We start from the raw sequence: 17,262 nt of genomic DNA on the forward strand, positions 1-17,262 counted from the left end.
CGATGGAGCAGATCAGTTGAAGAAAGATTAATTAAGTAAATCACCCTAATTATGTCACAACTGACCCAAAATGAAAGTTTTATCTCTTCTAGAGTTTACCCCATAGCTCTTCCTATGTATGTAGCAACAAGTAAGTTGGTCACTAGTGATCTTGGTAAGAAGTGTTTTTGTGGAATGAAGGGATCAATATATGACTAAGGAGTGAACAAGAGGTAAGAACAGAAACATGAACATAGAAACATGAAAGAGCAAGCAGTGTAGATAACTCCTTTAAGATGTTAAGCAATGAAAGAAAAAATTAGACATAGGGAGCTATGTGGGGTCTAGGATTTTTATTTGTTCGCTTGCTTGTTTGAGGTAGAAAGCCTTACCATACTTAGTAATGATAAGAAGGACCTCCGGGTAGATTGATTGAAGAGCTGAAAGAATGAAGAAAATTTTTGAAGCATGTCTTGAAGAGGCAAGTATATACAAGGTCCATAGCACAGGTGGTGAAATGAAACATGTGGGTTTATGGTTCTGGAGCTCAGGTTGGGTCCCCGGAGGTCAAATTTGGGAATGAGCATATATAGAAATGGACAAGATAATCCAGAGAATATGTACAGTGTGCAAAAAAACAAAAAGGGAAAAAGAAGGAATCTTATAATCTTAAAATCCTTATGAATCCAACATCTTCACACAAATTAAAAAGAAGTGGGTTCTGGTTTTTATTTTTTCATATTTTAGTTTTTGCTGATTTAAAATAAGGATACGGGATCCCTGGGTGGCGCAGCAGTTTGGCGCCTGCCTTTGGCCCAGGGCGCGATCCTGGAGACCCGGGATCGAATCCCACGTCGGGCTTCCGGTGCATGGAGCCTGCTTCTCCCTCTGCCTGTGTCTCTGCCTCTCTCTCTCTGTGACTATCATAAATAAATAAATAAATAAATAAATAAATAAATAAATAAATAAATAAATAAATAAATAAATAAATAAATAAATAAATAAATAAAATATAAAATAAAATAAGGATACATGCTGATACTCAAATACACTTTTAGGTACCTGTGTACTGTTTACTCAGCTACAGATTTAATGTTTGTCTTTGAAGAATGTTTTGATTTACAACCTTTTTTAGAGGAAATATCTATATGACACTGACTATGGTATCATACATATAAGAGATTTCTTAAGAAGAAAGAACACGTAATAACAAGACTGATTCCCTTGTTTTTACGTGTGTGGTAAAAAAAAAACTATCATAATTTTCCTTTACGAGTAATAAAGCTAGTGTTAAAAAGTGAAGGATATCTTCTAATTTTTGTGCATACATTTTCACTTTGTTCTGTGGTTGAAAGCTGTGTAACATTTAGGGTAAAATTTAAAATGACTTAATTAGGGCAGCCCAGGTGGCTCAGCAGTTTGGCGCCGCCTTTGGCCCAGGTCGTGATCCTGGAGACCTGGGATTGAGTCCCGCGCGGGCTCCCTACATGGGGCCTGCTTCTCCCTCTGCCGGTGTCTCTGCCTCTCTCTGTCTGTCTGTCTCTCATGAATAAATAAATAAAATCTTAAAAAAATAATAAAATGATTTAATTAAAAACTTGGCATGGTAGAGCTCAAGCTATCTTGGTTCTTGCTTAAAATACTTAAATATTCTTTCTGTGTTATCTTTATGGTGATGAGTATTTATTTATTTATTTATTTATTTATTATTTATTTATTATTTATGATAGTCACACAGAGAGAGAGACAGAGAGACAGAGATATAGGCAGAGGGAGAAGCAGGCTCCATGCACCGGGAGCCCGACGTGGGATTCGATCCCGGGTCTCCAGGATCGCGCCCTGGGCCAAAGGCAGGCGCTAAACCGCTGCGCCACCCAGGGATCCCTATGGTGATGAGTTTTATTCTCGTTAATAATATAAGCTAGGTTACTCTAATGGAGATTCTAAAATACAGTGACTTAACCACATTGGAAGTTTCTCTCACACTTCATAGTAATTCAGAGATCAGGATTCCTTTTATTTCACTGTTTTCTCTGTTTCTTTAGTTATTGTCAAAGCAAGAGTCACCACTTTGATTTGAGACTTAGCCCAAAGCAAGAGGTAGGGGGGAAAGAAGGGAAGAGGTTATTGAGCTGGGTATGAGGAAGATGCACACATCACTTTTGTTCACATTTCATTGGAAAAAAACAAATTTATATGGTCATAGCTAACTACAAAAGGGAAGATGGGAAATGTAGTTTATAGCTGAGTGGCCATGTGAATAGCTAAATTCAGTTACTAAGAATGAATTGGAAAATGGGACACCTGAGTGGCTCAGTGGTTGAGCACGCCTGCCTTTGGCTCAGGGCATGATTCCGGATTCCTGGGTTCAAGTCCCACAAAGTCCCACATCGGGCTCCCTGCATGGAGCCTGCTTCTCCCTCTGCCTGTGTCTCTGCCTCTCTCTCTCTGTCTGATTCTCTCATGAATGAATAAATAAAATCTTTGAAAAAAAAAAAGAACTAAAAGTGTATCTTAGCAGATCAGTGTTATAGAATAATAAACCCATAAATATTAGATTTCTCGGGATGCCTAGGTGGCCCAGCAGTTAAGCGTCTGCCTTTGGCTCAGGGCATAATCCTGGAGTCCTGGGATCGAGTCCGAAGTCAGGCTCCCTGCAGGACCTTGCCTCTCCCTCTGCCTGGGTCTCTGCCTCTCTCTGTGTCTCTCATGAATAAATAAATAAAATCTTTTAAAAAATTAGATTTCTCATCCATTTAAAATCATTCCTTCTAAATGTCTTGTGTTTTTTTTTCATTTCAAGTGGAATTCAGAAAATAATTGCACCCTTCGTTTATAAAAAAATAACATTTCCATAAAATTGCTCACCAAAGAATGGATTATACCTTTAAGCTTTAGGTAGAGAGAAGGGAAGGAGAAATGGATTTGCCAAACCTGGATGAATGATCATTGCAGCTTCAAAATGAAATAATATATATAAATAGTCTAATTATACCCAGAAATCATTTACAAAAATTCTCAAGATGCTCAGATGCTAGTTAGAAAGGCCCTTTGGGCTTTTGTGCATATGACTGTGTGCCTACCCCAGAGGCAGTGTCCTGGGTTACTCTGCCCCTCTCCACCTGGTGGTGAGATTTCATAACACACCAGGATTGTCACTTCTAGCTCTGAAACCTTTAAGCATTGGAAATAGCTCTAAATAAGAGACCTGTTGTTACAACGCCTCATTCTTGTGTATAGAAATAGCATTCCAGTAAACTGTTAATTTGGATAGCAATTTCTGGATAAAGAACTTGTTCTTATAGCAAATACTGCTGATGGCTCTGACTACTTCTGTTGTGGTGGCACAGGAGACCCAGGTGTTGGAGTAACTGGCAGCTGTCACAAGTGGGCCAAATGCTGTGACCTACATAACCTATTAACATCGGTTTTGAGGGCTGTTGACTCTTGTTTTAGGCTTTTAATTCACTTTACTCTTTTTAAGGGGGAATGATAAAATTGCATAATAGGGCTGTAAACTCTTTCTGCTCTTAATTAAATTGATGAAAAAACATAAAGCCACCTCAAACACCTTCTGGACTAGGGTTTAAATAAATGAATAAATTCAGTCATATATATTCAAAAGAAAGTAGAAAATGAAATTTGGTTTCCAAATTTACCAAGCTGTTGGTATTTTTAAGAAATAACAATGTCAAATCATTAAGATTTTTTAATCACTAAGTTGTACACCTGAAACTAATGTAAATATGTATCAATTATACTTAAAAAAAGAAATACTGTGTTTATCCATATTGTTAATAATTTACATCATAGATTTGTTTACCAGTAATAATTTTGACTTGCTTAAGTTGACACTCAAATTTTGGCCAATTATAACAGAAAGCTATTCCAGGAATCCAGAGGTAGGAGTCTGAGCCCAAAGCTCCCAGCCTCAGGGAGAAGTGAGAGGCAGAGAAGAACAGCGGATTCTGTGCAATACTGTGCTCAAGTCATTGCTAAAGGGCGACAAAAGGACTACTTTGTTCTAGTTCTGACTCCTTGTCCTAAAATTCATATTCAGCATTCACCTGTAGCAATTATTTGAGCATAATTTTTGTTGTTTTTCCAAGTACCCAAATTAAAATATTCACTTGGCTAATTATTGTATTCAGCATGCAGTAGGTACCAAGCATTAAGGGTTCAGTGGAAAACAAGATAGATAAGGTCCTTGCTCTACTGGAATTTAAATCTACTAATTTTTATGTATTTATGTAAATATGTATGTAAATCTACTAATTTTATGTACTAATATTCTGTATCAAAGTATATTTGAGTACAGTCAGATTAAATGCTTCTTTGTGGAAAATCTTCTTGGCTTTATCATAGTCTGAAAATCCCAGTCAAGAACCTTCCAGCTTGCTGGAGCTAAGTGAGGTAGGTTAAGCCACAGGCAAAAGAACAACAGAACTTTGATAAGGGGGATCCCTGGGTGGCGCAGCGGTTTGGTGCCTGCCTTTGGCCCAGGGCGCAATCCTGGAGACTCGGGATCGAATCCCACGTCGGGCTCCCGGTGCATGGAGCCTGCTTCTCCCTCTGCCTATGTCTCTGCCTCTCTCTCTCTCTCTGTAACTATCATAAACAAATTAAAAAAAAAAAAGAACTTTGATAAGGGGGAACAGAAACAAAATAGCTTTGATCAAGCTTTTCTGTAAACATCACCTGGCTACCTCAGAAAATGATGTGTTTGTCCTTATCATCAAAGTGTACTTGTTAAGTGGGTGGATAGTGCTGGATATATACCCTCATCCTCAAGAAAACGTAAGACACAGGGAAAAAATACTCATGTGACTTTTGATGATGATAAAGCACCATTTCTCATCACTGTGTAGATGTAAAACTTGAAAATTGAGATAATTTAAGAAGGTGTGTTAAATGGCAGCTTGGAACATCTCCGAAGTTAACTGTCCTTGGAAGGGATAAGCACTGGGAAAAGAGGACTGACAGCTGGTACTCCCTTCTATATTTGGCTTGTTGCCACTGCTGGGAGACCTGTCTAAAATAAACACTGGGGATCCCTGGGTAGCGCAGTGGTTTGGCGCCTGCCTTTGGCCCAGGGCGCGATCCTGGAGACCCGGGATCGAATCCCACGTCAGGCTCCCGGTGCATGGAGCCTGCTTCTCCCTCTGCCTGTGTCTCTCTCTCTCTCTCTGTGTGTGTGTGACTATCATAAATAAATAAAAAATAAATAAATAAATAAATAAAAAGAGCTCACAAACTGTTTGAGAGACAGATGATGATGACCTGTACCAGTAATTCAATGTGGTGAGTTATGTGAGAGTTCACACACACAGATCATGGGCCATACTTGTGCTCCATCTTGGCATAAGACTAGCCCATAGACTATACATGGTGTCCACACTGAAAACTCTGTTCCTTGCTTGTTATGGGGCTTGGAATAACAGGTGCCAACGGCTGCCTTTTCTATTTCTGTCCCCTTTATACGTTCTCCCTGTCTCCCTTTCCTCACTCTCAACATACTCCCTCTCCCTCCCCAAGCATCACATTTGTCCAGGTCTTTCATATTTTGTCTGAAAGATTTCTTTGTTTCTCTACTCTTGGCCTCCAAGAAATGATGGGTGTTTGGAAATTAATTCCACCATTTACTAAGCAAATGATGTGAACTGCCAAAGCCTCAGTTAACTGATGTATAAAGTGGGTTAGTAGTTACCTTAACATGTTTTGAAGATGAAATGTTATAAAATTTCAGTTGTAAACTCTCATAGATGCTCAATAAATATTTGTGAATGTTAGTTCCTTCCTCTAGCCATCAGTATATGAATTCGAAGAATTTTTTTTGATTACCTAAACCCTAAAGAGATGTTAATTTAATACTTGAAGATTTTTTTTAAGTGAGTGATAGTGTCTCCTTTGCTCTGTGATCACATCACATTTCTAAGTTGTTGTTGTTTTGTCTTGGCCTATTTTCATTTATAACAGCTATATTGAGATATAATTCATTACTGTAAAATTCATCCTTGAAAATGTATCATTCAGTGGTTTTAGTATATTCACAGAGTTGTGCAACTATGACCATTATCTAATTTTATAAAACTTTGATCCCTCCAAAAAAAGAAAGAAAGAAAGAAAGAAAGAAAGAAAGAAAGAAAGAAAGAAAGAAAGAAACCCATACCTGTTATCAGTCACTCCCACCATACTCCTGGTAATGAGGTGGGTGGTTAACCTGTTTGTGCTGTTTTATACAAATGGAATCAAACCGTATATGATCTTTTGTGTCTGTTTTTTTTTTCCCTTAGCATCATCTTTTCAAGGTTCATCCATGTTGTAGCATGTATTAGAACTTCATTCCTTCTTGTGGCTGAATAGTGTTCCACTGTATGGATAGCCTATATTTTGTTTATCCATTCATCACTTGGTAGACATCTGGGTTGTTTCCACTTTGGGACTGTTATGAATAGTGCTGCTGTGACCTTGTATTCGAGTACAAGTTTACGTGTGTTTTTCAATTCTTTTGAGAATATGCCTAGGAGTATAATCTTTAGTTGATAAAGAATTTTCAGTTCAAAGCAAAGAATTCTCATGATGAGAGAACTTAAGATTCTTACTGGGAGAATTTCTATACTGGTTACTTAAGACTGAAGTTTTTTGCATTGGACTTCACAGAGCATTATATGTTTACTGCTTGGCTTGTCATAGAAACCAACAAAAAAGCAAGAATCTTTTCTGAAAGGATGAGAAACAGTATAAATGCCCCCAACATAATAAAGGATACTTGTATTAGCATAAAGTAACAGAACAATTCCCAAATATTCTTTTATTCTCACCAAAGCATTTATTTTCACTCACTTTACATACAAAGTACTCTCCAGGAATCAGAAGGGGAAGACCCTCCTAAAGGGATGCAAATTAAGGAAAAGTTAGATTAATGTAAACACATTTAAGAAGTATGCTATCTTCAGTTCTAGAGCATGAGCTTTTTATTTTTAATTTTTATTTATTTATGATAGTCACAGAGAGAGAGAGAGAGATTGAGAGGCAGACATAGACAGAGGGAGAAGCAGGCTCCATGCACCGGGAGCCCGACGTGGGATTCGATCCCGGGTCTCCAGGATCACACCCTGGGCCAAAGGCAGGCGCCAAACCGCTGTGCCACCCAGGGATCCCTAGCATGAGCTTTTTAGAGTGAGGGTAAGAATGTTTCCTGTTCCCTGAGCCATCTCCCTTCCCAACCCAAACTGAACTGAAAGGGAAAAGCAGGGGCTGGAATAGCTTCTAGACTTAGGTCTCCATTCAGTTTAGGAGTAGGCTTTAAACACTGCATTTACCTTTATAGAAAACTTCAGAAAGCGAAAAAATGTGTTTGAAATGGAACTTGCCTTTGAGCATCCTATGGTCAGTCACACAGAGGTCACTAATCATTTTCCCTTTTCTTGTTTTTCAGTGAACGAGATAATTGGGAGAGACATGTCCCAGATTTCTGTTTCCCAAGGAACAGGGGCAAGCAGGGAGGCTCCCCTCCCAGGTCCCAATTCCCTGGATAGAGGAAGATCCGATGGGCTCTAACAGTGCTCACTGCAGCCATGTGTCCACCACCATGGACTTCTCAGCATTTTTCTCTCCTTGGACCTTGGGTTTCCAATTCTGTGGCTTTCAGGACTGGCGCCAGGAGTTGGGATCACTGTATGTGGGGAAAGCAGCATTCCTCCACCTCAGGCCTTGGGTAGATTTTTGTAAAAGAACAGGAGCAGCATAGACTGAGCTTTGGGGAAATGAGCTTTGCTTTTTATATTTAAATAGGATACTTTTATATGATGGGTGCTTTGAGTGTGAATGCAGCAGGCTCTCCATTTCAGAGGTGCTGCTTTTGCAAGTGACCTGGTTGCTTAGCTGTGATTGGTGATTTGTACTCCTTTATGGTCATTTGAAGGACTCTTTAGCTTTGATGATATTTTTAAAGTAGTAACTTTTGATAAAACCTTCCAGAGGTAAACATGAAAAAAAAAATTCTCCCAAGCCCACACCTATGCCTCAGAAACTCAGCATGCCCTAAAGCCTTTCATAGATTTATAGGAAATAAAGCCAAATGTAGCTCATACCTCTTATAAAAGTAAACTGTTAACGTGAGGAGACCATTCCAATCATTGAAGTGTTGGAATATAAAACGACATTCCAGAGCATAGCCTTTTTATAACTTTTTAGGTAATCTTCCTGCAGTCTCTCCATAATGACTCCATGTTGAAATTGCTTTTTTCCCTCAGGGCCTTGGATAAGATAGCGACATGTAAGGTAACTTTGAAAGGTGGGTTTTTTAGCTTGGTAGCTTTAATACCCTGCCATCCTGCAAACAAGTACGCTGTGGAGTGCTTTTCTTGTGTCCTCTGGTCCCAGACCTTTTCCGAATGATAGTTTATCTGCATTTGGCTGCTCTATATCCTTTGAAGCCATAGCCTTATGACGGTTTAGGCAAATTTGCTGGTTCTAGCTCATCTCTAGAGGCCAGGCTGTGTCAGAAGCTAAACGCAAATAAGCTATGCTTCAAAAGAGGAGCAGAAAAAAAAAAAAAAAAAAAAAGGAGCAGAGATAAAACAGGACTCCAGATGGGAAGCTTTTAAGATTCACAGTGGCATGGAAGGCTTATCCCTCATTCTGTTTACAACCTAAAATGATTCTGGCCTACCTTGTCCCTCTGCATGGCCTAAAAACCAGCCTTTTCCCCAAAAGGCTTTGAGGCAAACCCAAACATGAGGTAGCATCATAGACCTAACCCTCCACACCAAAGATGCCCTGGTGCTGCTGCTGGTGAGGCTGGTGCCCAACGCAGGGGCCAGTAAGAAACTCCAGCCTGCTGTCTACCAAAGGAGGTGCCCGAGTTGGGTGCTTTTTCCAAACTCTGCCCTTACCCATCCCATTAATGGGATTAGTATCTATTCCAAGGCTGGGGCCATTTCAAAGCACCTGAAGTTTGTAGAATGTTTGCACACAAAATCATGTAATTTCATTTATTCAAGAAGGAAATTCTTTTGAGTGCCTATATGTGCGACAGTGTGCTGAGCTGGTCAAAGGCTTGATGTTGTTACTCCAGGGGATAATGAGTCCTAGATGCCAGGACTCTATTGAGGTCAGCTGAGGCCTGGGCAGAGGGAGCCGGGTCACTGGCCACCACCTCTAGTCAGCCAGGTAGGAACTGTTCACCTCCTACAGGATGAAGTATGGTCTTTTTATTTTTATGCCCCCTTCAAACCATGATGATTTAATTTTCCCCCTAAAACTAGTTAGAGAAAAATGTATATCCTTCAGCAAATCACTCTAGTCCCTCTTGGAGCTGGGTGTTTTCATATTTTCTTTAAGTTTTGTGTCAGAGTGTGGATAGTGAGATTTGCTTCAGGGCCTGTAGTTGGCAGCCTACAGCTTCCTTTGGAGGGGTTGTGAGAGGCGGCCCCTGACAGGAAGCTCCAGACAGCTGGCCGGACTTGCCTCTACCCTCTTGCCCCTGGGGTAGCTGCCTCACATGGGGTTTTTGGAAGACCCTTTGGGGGTTGCTCTGCTGCCTTCAGGAATAAAAGCCTCTATGATCCAGAGTTGCTATGCACCAAATTTCGATGCCTTTTAAATACCTTGATGCCTGTAGCACTAGAAATGCTTTCCTATTTAAAATAAAAGTTAAATTTTAAAATAGAGCTTTGTATACTATATGGGCAGTCTTGTATCATTTTGTAAAATCTTTGGTTTAAGAATCAATATTTTTTGGCTTTGTAGGTAAAGACTTTAAACTTTGTGCAACAGGAGTGGTGTTAAAGCACATATCCATTGGACTGTGTAAACTGACTTCTAGTAGCAACATTGAGCAACTCAGCATGCCCTGGCCCCTACCCCTACCCCAGCCAACCTGTGCTGATTCTGGGTTGAGGAATGAGATAAGCAGCCTTTTGCTTACTAGAGATTCTGAGAGAAACATGGCTGAAAACAGCTTGAAAGGGACCAGATGTCTTGTCTTCAGGTTTATGTTTGGTGCTGCTGCCTGTGCAACCCACCCCTGCCTGAGGCTAACCATTATAAAGCTCTGCTGGATCTGGCAGTGCAGCCCTGGGGTGGTGGTTCTTACTTGTTTGAAGACTTACTTATTTTACAGGGGGAGGGGCAAAGGGAGCCCCACAAGATCACCACCTGAGCTGAAACCAAGTGTAGGATGCTCAACCTACTGTGCCAACCAGGGGCCCTCTGGCCTTGAAGCCCTGTTTTTAATATTCAGTAGATGGTTATCTTTAACACTCAGATGGGCTCAAGTTGAAACCTTATGTTTTTTAAAATGGGTGATGTTCAGTTAAGGAATTGGTTCTGAGTTATGTTTACAGCACTTGGAATTGTGTTTTCTTAGACATTTTGTATTTTAAAACCTTTTCTAGGAGTATAGTGCTCCTTACACAAATAACAAAGGGAAGAGCCAGCAATTCAAGTTCCTCAGTTACAGTGCTGAAATAATAAATGATGACAGGTTAACAGTGAGTGTCCTTGAAATCTGCCTGAGTTTTCCTCTGCCTGGGGCAAGCGTGGAGCCCCACACTCTGGGATCCAAAGCTAAGGGCACTTTGGCTTTTAAAAAGTCCACCTGGTTAGGAACCTTTATTTTACGAAGTAAGCAGAATTCCAAATTCTTTCCAAAGCTTCAATTATGTACCCTCTTAATGGGTGCAAAGGGCATTCCACGAAGTCTGCTGAGTTCAAGACAACTGGCCCGCCCAAGGTGTGCATGAAAAGTAGGCAGAAAGTCCCCTTTAAAATTCAAGTCTGAGTTTTTATGTGAGGGCTTCCTGCCCTCTAGTGTCCTCTGGGGATACTGCAGTACAGTCCATCAAAACCAACTGTGATTTTGCCACCTGATATTCCTTGTGCCAAGCGGAGAGTTAGCATCCTCAGACCCGTGGCACAATGTGGCCACTAAGGTCCAAGTATCCTGGGGGCCGGGGCCAGCATTCTCTGTCTCCCTGCCCCCTACCAGAAGGGACAGGGGAAGGTAGAACATTGGGATCTTTACTCAGAAGCTCCCAGGAGTCATACACTGAAGGCACCAGGGCTTACATTTTAAAAAGAAAACCAAGCCTGCTGTGGACATCAGCCCCACAGCCAAAACCAACCAAAGGCTCTCTTGCTGCTACTCAGGAGGCCTAGATCAGGCCATTGGGAGTAGGGTAACACCATTCCACCCCCAGCCCTGCATGCAGGGGTCCAGCCATCATCTTTGGGGTGAACAGACAGCAACAAGTGGGAGATGGACCTGGGGCTTGAGCTCCTCTAGGTGCTTTCTGAGACCTTTGACAAGCCAGAAGCCACCTGATTGAGGATACTGATTCTCTGGACGCAAGAGAGACATGTTAGACATCAGCCAGCTCTTACCTCCTGGCTCCCTCACCTACAAACACACCCACTCTTTGGGGGCCTGTAGCACAGTGCGAGGCGGGTCACCAACAGGCACCAAACTGGTGTAGTCATCAGGGGCTAACTGCAGGAGGGAAAGAGGTTTAGGGGAGGGAGCCCCTGGCTCAGCCACGTTCCCATGCCCTCCAGCCACACCTCACCTGATAGGCTTGGAAGACACTGAGCAGATCCTTCATACCGGCTGTATATGGGACACCCTGCATACGGACCAGGGCTCCTGGCTGGGACAACACTGAGGTGGAAGCAGAGGCCAGGGCAGCAGGAGGTGTGGTGAGGTAGCCCACCGTGGTGGGGGACACTGGGGGGCTAGGATGGGAGAGGCAGGGATTTTAGGAGTGCAGTCCCACCTGCCTCTCTCCTACCCTGGTCTCTGCCTTGTGCTTAGTTCAACTCCTCCTCCCTAAAACCTCAGTCTCTAGAGTCCTCTCCATTCCAATCTATAGATGGTATCCACCAGGCCATACCTTGACCACCTGAGAATAAGTCTCAGCTCTAACAGACCTTAGACTGTCTGGCCCAGAAAGGGGATCATGAACCTCCCCCAAACCAGAACTGGGGCAAGACTGTGGAGTTTTCTTAAGCAGCTGGTACCTGGGGTAGTAAGCAGTATAGTTCATGTAGAGTTGAGTGGCTGGCCCTGGGTAGTAGGCAACAGGGGTGGGGGCAGCAGGCACCCTGGCAGCCGGGAGCAGTGCTGAAGAGGGATACAGAGCTGCCGTCTCAGCGGGAATGAGTGTTGGGGTGGCCTGGAAGGTGGCGTAGGTGGGTGGTGAGAGGCCTGGAGGCAGAAGTAGAGAGCGCATCTGCAGGGAGCCCAGCACTGCCCTGGGTGAGGCAGCCAATAAAGTGTCTCCCTGTAGAAAGTGAAAGTTGTAACAGCTCGGCCTCCACACACCTCCTTCCCCAGCCCCTGGGACACTCACAGGGCAGCTTGCAGGGTGGAGGGGACATGCCACTGCGGCCCAAGGTGCCCCCCATTAGCACGCGACTCATCTCCTCTGTGGAGCAGGGGACCACTTCCACATAGCGTTCCTTCATCACTTTCTTATGGCAACGCTGAGCAGCAGCTAGGGCCCGCTCTGCTGACGTCATCTGGATGAAAGCATCGCCAGATGGCCGGCCCTGCGCACATGGTGGTCTTGTAAAGGGTCTGTGATCTGTCACTTGCTAGAGCACCTGACCCGCAACCACAAACCCCTCTCTCACTATGGAGGTCTCCCCACTGGCACCAGCCTCACCTGCTGGTTGAGCACCATGTGCACACCGTGGGGCCGGATGTCGGCCGCTGCCTCCCCCAGAAAGCTCAGGATGTCTTCGATGGTGGCGGTGTAGGGCAGGCCCCGAAGGCGTACACAGTCTCTCCCAGTCCCAGCTGCCAGTGGGAAGGGGATGGGGAGCAGTGGAGCCGTGAGTGCGGGAAGGAGTGGGCTGGATGCGTAGCGGTTCAGGACCTGGTAAAGAAGGCAGCGACAGGCCGGTCACGCCACATAGGGCAGGGGTCCAAGGCATGGAAGGGGTACCCTGGAGAAGCACACGGTGGGTAGGGGGAGCCCTGGGTGCTCACCTGCTGCACCTCAGCTGCAGTGCTCCGGAAGAGTTCAATGTATCGCTTACCCAGTATGCCCTTGTGCCTGCGCAGGGCAGCCTGTGCCAGCTCCTCACAGGCAAAGAGGGCAAAGGCATCACCAGTGGGCCGGCCGTCAGGGTGGCGCACAAAGAGCAGCCCATCAGCACCCCCAGTCACCGGGCACTCTGGCCCCAGAAAGCCCAGCACGTCCGCTGGCCCGGCTGAGAAGGGCAGTCCCCGTAGCCGCAGTATCACTTGGTCTTCCCGTGACAGGAAACGAGCCACCTCTAGTGATGTGCCTTGGTGAGAGGCATGGGAGTCACCCACTGACCTCATCCGTGCCCTTCCAAACACCCACCTACACCCGGCACATAGGGGAGCAGAAAGGCAGGGGGCGGTGGGCCAGTGGGACATGGACGGAGAACCAGGGGAGCCACCGCTGCTGCTGGGAGCACACTCACCCCCCGCGATCTTGACAAACTCCTCTCCTGTTGCTTTATATACCTGTGGGGACAGCAGGGACAGCCCGTGTGTCTCCAGCCTGGCCGGCCTCGGCTCTGCCCTGCTGCTCCCCCGGCCCAAAGCCCACCTCAATATAGCGGACACCCATGTGGTGCTTGTGTCTCTGCAGCGCTAGGTCCCGCTGCTCGCTGTCCACAAAGCGGATGAGGGCCTCGCCGTTTCTGCGGCCCTGGGCATTGAGGCAGAGTGCGACGCCGCCCCTGCCGAGCCAGGGCTGCGTTAGTGCCTCCCGGGCAGGCCTGCCCGCCGGAGCCCACCCATCCTGCCGTACCTACCTGGCAATGTTGAGCCCTTTGAAGAATCGAGCCACATCCTGGTCTGATGACTGCCAGGGCAACCCGCGGGCCCGCACCACGGTCTCACTGTCCACCACGTCGGCCTTGCTGCTGTGGGGGTGGGGCACAGAGTCAGAGCTGCGTCCCCCACACACGTCACCGCCCACCCCGGCCCCCACACTCACCAAGGACCTGTCTCATACTTCTGCTTTACCACCTCTGCCTTCGAAAACAATTGACCTGAGAGGATATGGCATGGGGGTCAGCAGGGTCTGGTGGAGGGGGTCTCCCCACCAAGCTCTGCAAAGAGAGGACAGTTGAGGGGGATAAGGCAGTGACAAAGGAGCTCTTACCTATGGTCTCTCACAGAAGGTAACAAGTGGGGATGGGGACTTTGAGGGAGTAAGAGGCAGATGCTCGCCTAGTCCTAGAGCAGGTGACTGGTGCTGAGGCGAACCTTACCACTGGGCCCTTCGAGCAGGTGGAGGATGACCGCTACCATTGTCTTCACTTCCCAGACCCCAAAGTCATCCTCTGTGGCATCTGTCTCTAGCCCCAAGTCTATGAGCAGAGAAAGAACCGTGAGGAAATCCCAGCATGAGCACCAATCTTGGTCCTACCCAGGCCCAAGTCCCTTTGGGGGACACATGCAGAATCCCAGCAAACACGTTGGTTCTGATCCAGCTCCTGTATGTCCTTACAAGTCTCCAGCCCAGACCTATGCGGACACACGTCCGTATTCCAAACACACCCCAGTGCAGACACAGAAGCGTGTGTCCTCAGGACTTGGCAGATAGTGTAAACCCACGTGTGTTTATATAACCCCCCCCCAGGACGCACATACTCAAAAACAGCCTGCAGCCTCCCCTCCACCCTAACCCCGCCAGGTCACAGATACCCTGTGCCATGGTGGCCACGGTGAGCTCCCTGGCAGGGCGGGCGCTTGGGTGCTGCACGTGGAACTCTCTGCGGAGGTCGTAGAAGGAGAAGAAGGTGTCGGGGAGCACCAGGTTCTGGGGGCACATGGGAGTGGGCATGAATAGGGGGAACTGAGCTGCCCTGCCCACCCCCATGACAGGGGGTCCTGGGCACCCTACCCCGTTGTGCCCTCGGTGGCATACCTTCCTGGAGGCCTCAGGGTGCAGGACCTGTCGCAGCAGCTGCTGCCCATCAGTGCATAGCATGTAGGGGCCCCCGCCCAGCAGAGCCACATCCCCGCTCACCAGCTGTGAGAACTGGGGACAGAGAGTGGGGAGAGAGACAGACACAGACTCACAGCTGGGCGGGCAAGAGGAAGGAGGAGGGAGGACACAGGCTACCAAGCTGGTTCAGCTAGATGTTCAGCCCTGCCCTGCCTGGGGAGGAGTTGGCCACAGTCCTTGGGCCTGGTCCTGTGTCCCTTTTCTCCCCCAGTCCACTGTCAGCTTCTCCAGGCCAAATGGGGGCAGTCACATTATCACCCAAGCCCCCATCACACACACTCCCAAGAGTCTGGAGTGGGGCCAGAGCAAACACCTGGTGGAGTGGGACAAGCAGGTGGGAAGGGGCGGGGCAAAGCAGGTTAAACCTGTCCCCGACCAGGCACCACCCTCAGACAGGTGGGGGAGGCCCAATCCTGCCTGAGGCCCAGCTGGCTCATGGTCAATGGCAGCCCCGCCTCTAGGTCTGACCAACCCACGGGCAGAGAAAATCCAAGGACAGAGCTCCACACCTGGACGCCAGGGGCAGTGCGAGCTTTGACCCACACCCTATCGACCGGCTGGCACTGAGTTGTTTGCTCACAGAGGGGGTGGCACTCCCCAAGCTGCCCAGCCCCCGCCCCCCACCCGGCCTTCCCAGCCAGAGGAGAGGGAGAAGCACTAAGCGCAGGCCCAGGGCAAGCCAACGCAGTTCTCCTTCGGCACACTCTCGAGGTACGGTGTAGCCTGGGAGCCCCTGGAACAGGATCAGGTTCAGCACCTCACCAGCGGAGAACCAGCGGCGTTGTTGGAAAAGGAAAGAATTTGTGCACGTAAAGCACTTAAAGCCCCTACACTCGAGACCAGGCACAGGGTGAGTGCAGTTAGTGAAGATCAGAGAAAGAAAACAGCAGTGGGAACCGCCTCCCGCTGGAGCCAGGCCTGGGAGGCACCGGGCCTCTGCGCTCGGGAGGCAGGTAGCCTCCAGGCGGGGTCCGGACAGCGCCCACGCCTGGCCAGCCGGCCGGGGCAGGCCTAGACCAGCCGCTTACACCTGGCGGCGTCTGCCTCCCAGGCAGACCCCGCCCTACGCCCCCGCTCCCGCGTCTCCCAGGCCGGTGGGTGGGCCGAGGTCGCAGGCGGCGGGGACCGTGACCTATGGCCAAGGCTGGGCCCCTCCGGCCCTTTTAGCTTCCGACTGCTGGGCTGGGAGACCCGGCCAGGCGGGTTCCCAAAGGCGTCTCGGCCTCCCAGCCCCGCCGGCCCTGGGAGGGGTCTCGCGGCTTCCGTCCCACCGCGTAAGTAGCAGTGGATCCCCGGAAAGGCTGAGAAGCAGGGCGCCCCCAGGAAGGGCCGGCACACGCGGGAACCTCTGAAACTTTTAAACGGCAGGAACCCGTCCTACCACCCAGGCCGATTGGTCGCAGCACACCAGGCCTCGCCCCCCGCCGCCGGTCCCGGTCCCGCCGGGCAATGTCCCCGCTCGGCCGGGCCCCGACGCTCACCTGCTGCAACACCTTGTCCAGCGGCTCGGCCCGCGCCAAGCTGTCGGCGCTCAGGCCGCTCGCCTCGCGGCACTGCGGACTCAGCGCCGCCGCCTCGGCGCGAACCAGTGACTTGTGCAACGTCCCCACCTACGAGCGGCGGGGGGAGCCGATCAGCCACTGCTCCCCTCGGACCCTGCAGCCCGCGGGAGCCCCACCGCCCCTCCTCGCCGTACCTGCCGGCTCTGCGGCTCCACCACTTGCCAGACCAGGAGGATTAAGTCGGTCTCGTCGGAGCCCAGGTCCGGCCCCAGCGCACCGGCCGTGGCCCCGAACAGCACGACCAGGGGTCCAGGCGCGGGGCGGGGGTCGGCGACCGAGTCCGAGGCGGGGTCCGGGCCGGGGGGCGGTGGCTGGGGAGGCGGCGGAGTCATGGCCGCAGAGGAAGGGGGCGCTCGGCCAGACACGCGCGGACCGACGAGGCGCACGCACGCACCGGCCGACGGCAGACACCAATCAGCTTGGGCGGGACCCGGTGTGTCGGGGGCGGCACCTGCGGCCCGGCCGGCGCAGTGGGCGCCGCTGAGACCCGCCCGCGGCGCCCCGTGGGGCGGGGCGGGGCGGGGCGGCTGCTGGCCCCCGCCCTCTCCCGGCGAGTTACCTGGCGGCCCCGCCGGCCACGTGACCCAGGCGGCCCCGGGAGCGCGGCGAAGGCGGCCGGCGCCCAGCGCCCAGCGCCCAGCCCGGAGCGCGCGCGCTCCCTCGCCGGCCCGGGTGCGCGCTCGCGGCCCAGACTCCCCCTCGGGCCGTGGGCCGTGCCTGCCTCC

General features: G+C 48.8%; 2 protein-coding genes across 8 annotated transcripts in view; one reads left to right on the plus strand and one right to left on the minus strand.

Moving 5' to 3' along the window:
• Positions 1–9,248, plus strand: part of NFATC3 (nuclear factor of activated T cells 3) — a 139,224-nt gene extending 129,976 nt beyond the window's left edge. The window contains exon 11 of one of the 2 annotated variants that reach the window (XM_055307215.1): positions 7,418–7,530. Coding sequence is in view for 1 of the 2 variants with exons in the window: in XM_055307214.1 (XP_055163189.1) it covers positions 7,418–7,539 (122 nt within the window). In the remaining variant the exon portion in view is untranslated. Of the gene's footprint in view, positions 1–7,417 lie in introns of both variants that reach the window. The other variant, XM_055307214.1, reaches the window with a different exon arrangement.
• Positions 6,786–17,041, minus strand: ESRP2 (epithelial splicing regulatory protein 2). 6 transcript variants are annotated; one of them, XM_055307221.1, is made up of 16 exons: positions 16,672–17,040; positions 16,457–16,585; positions 14,895–15,008; positions 14,672–14,786; positions 14,236–14,334; positions 13,959–14,013; positions 13,774–13,884; positions 13,566–13,698; positions 13,438–13,480; positions 12,974–13,275; positions 12,648–12,860; positions 12,333–12,531; positions 12,001–12,187; positions 11,550–11,715; positions 11,368–11,473; positions 6,786–7,654 (listed from the first exon to the last, which is right to left on the minus strand). In XM_055307221.1, the coding sequence occupies exons 1-15, from the start codon at positions 16,867–16,869 to the stop codon at positions 11,384–11,386; spliced, it is 2,154 nt and encodes a 717-aa protein (XP_055163196.1). In that variant the 5' UTR covers positions 16,870–17,040; the 3' UTR covers positions 6,786–7,654; positions 11,368–11,383. The 6 variants fall into 6 exon arrangements, with proteins under 6 accessions (XP_055163196.1, XP_055163194.1, XP_055163193.1 ...); XM_055307219.1 differs by having other exon boundaries at positions 6,786–7,691; XM_055307218.1 differs by having other exon boundaries at positions 6,786–9,171.
• Positions 17,042–17,262: the final 221 nt, after the last annotated feature.

This window comes from Nyctereutes procyonoides, unplaced genomic scaffold (assembly GCF_905146905.1).
Source record: "Nyctereutes procyonoides isolate TBG_1078 unplaced genomic scaffold, NYPRO_anot_genome, whole genome shotgun sequence".
Lineage (NCBI taxonomy): Eukaryota > Metazoa > Chordata > Mammalia > Carnivora > Canidae > Nyctereutes > Nyctereutes procyonoides.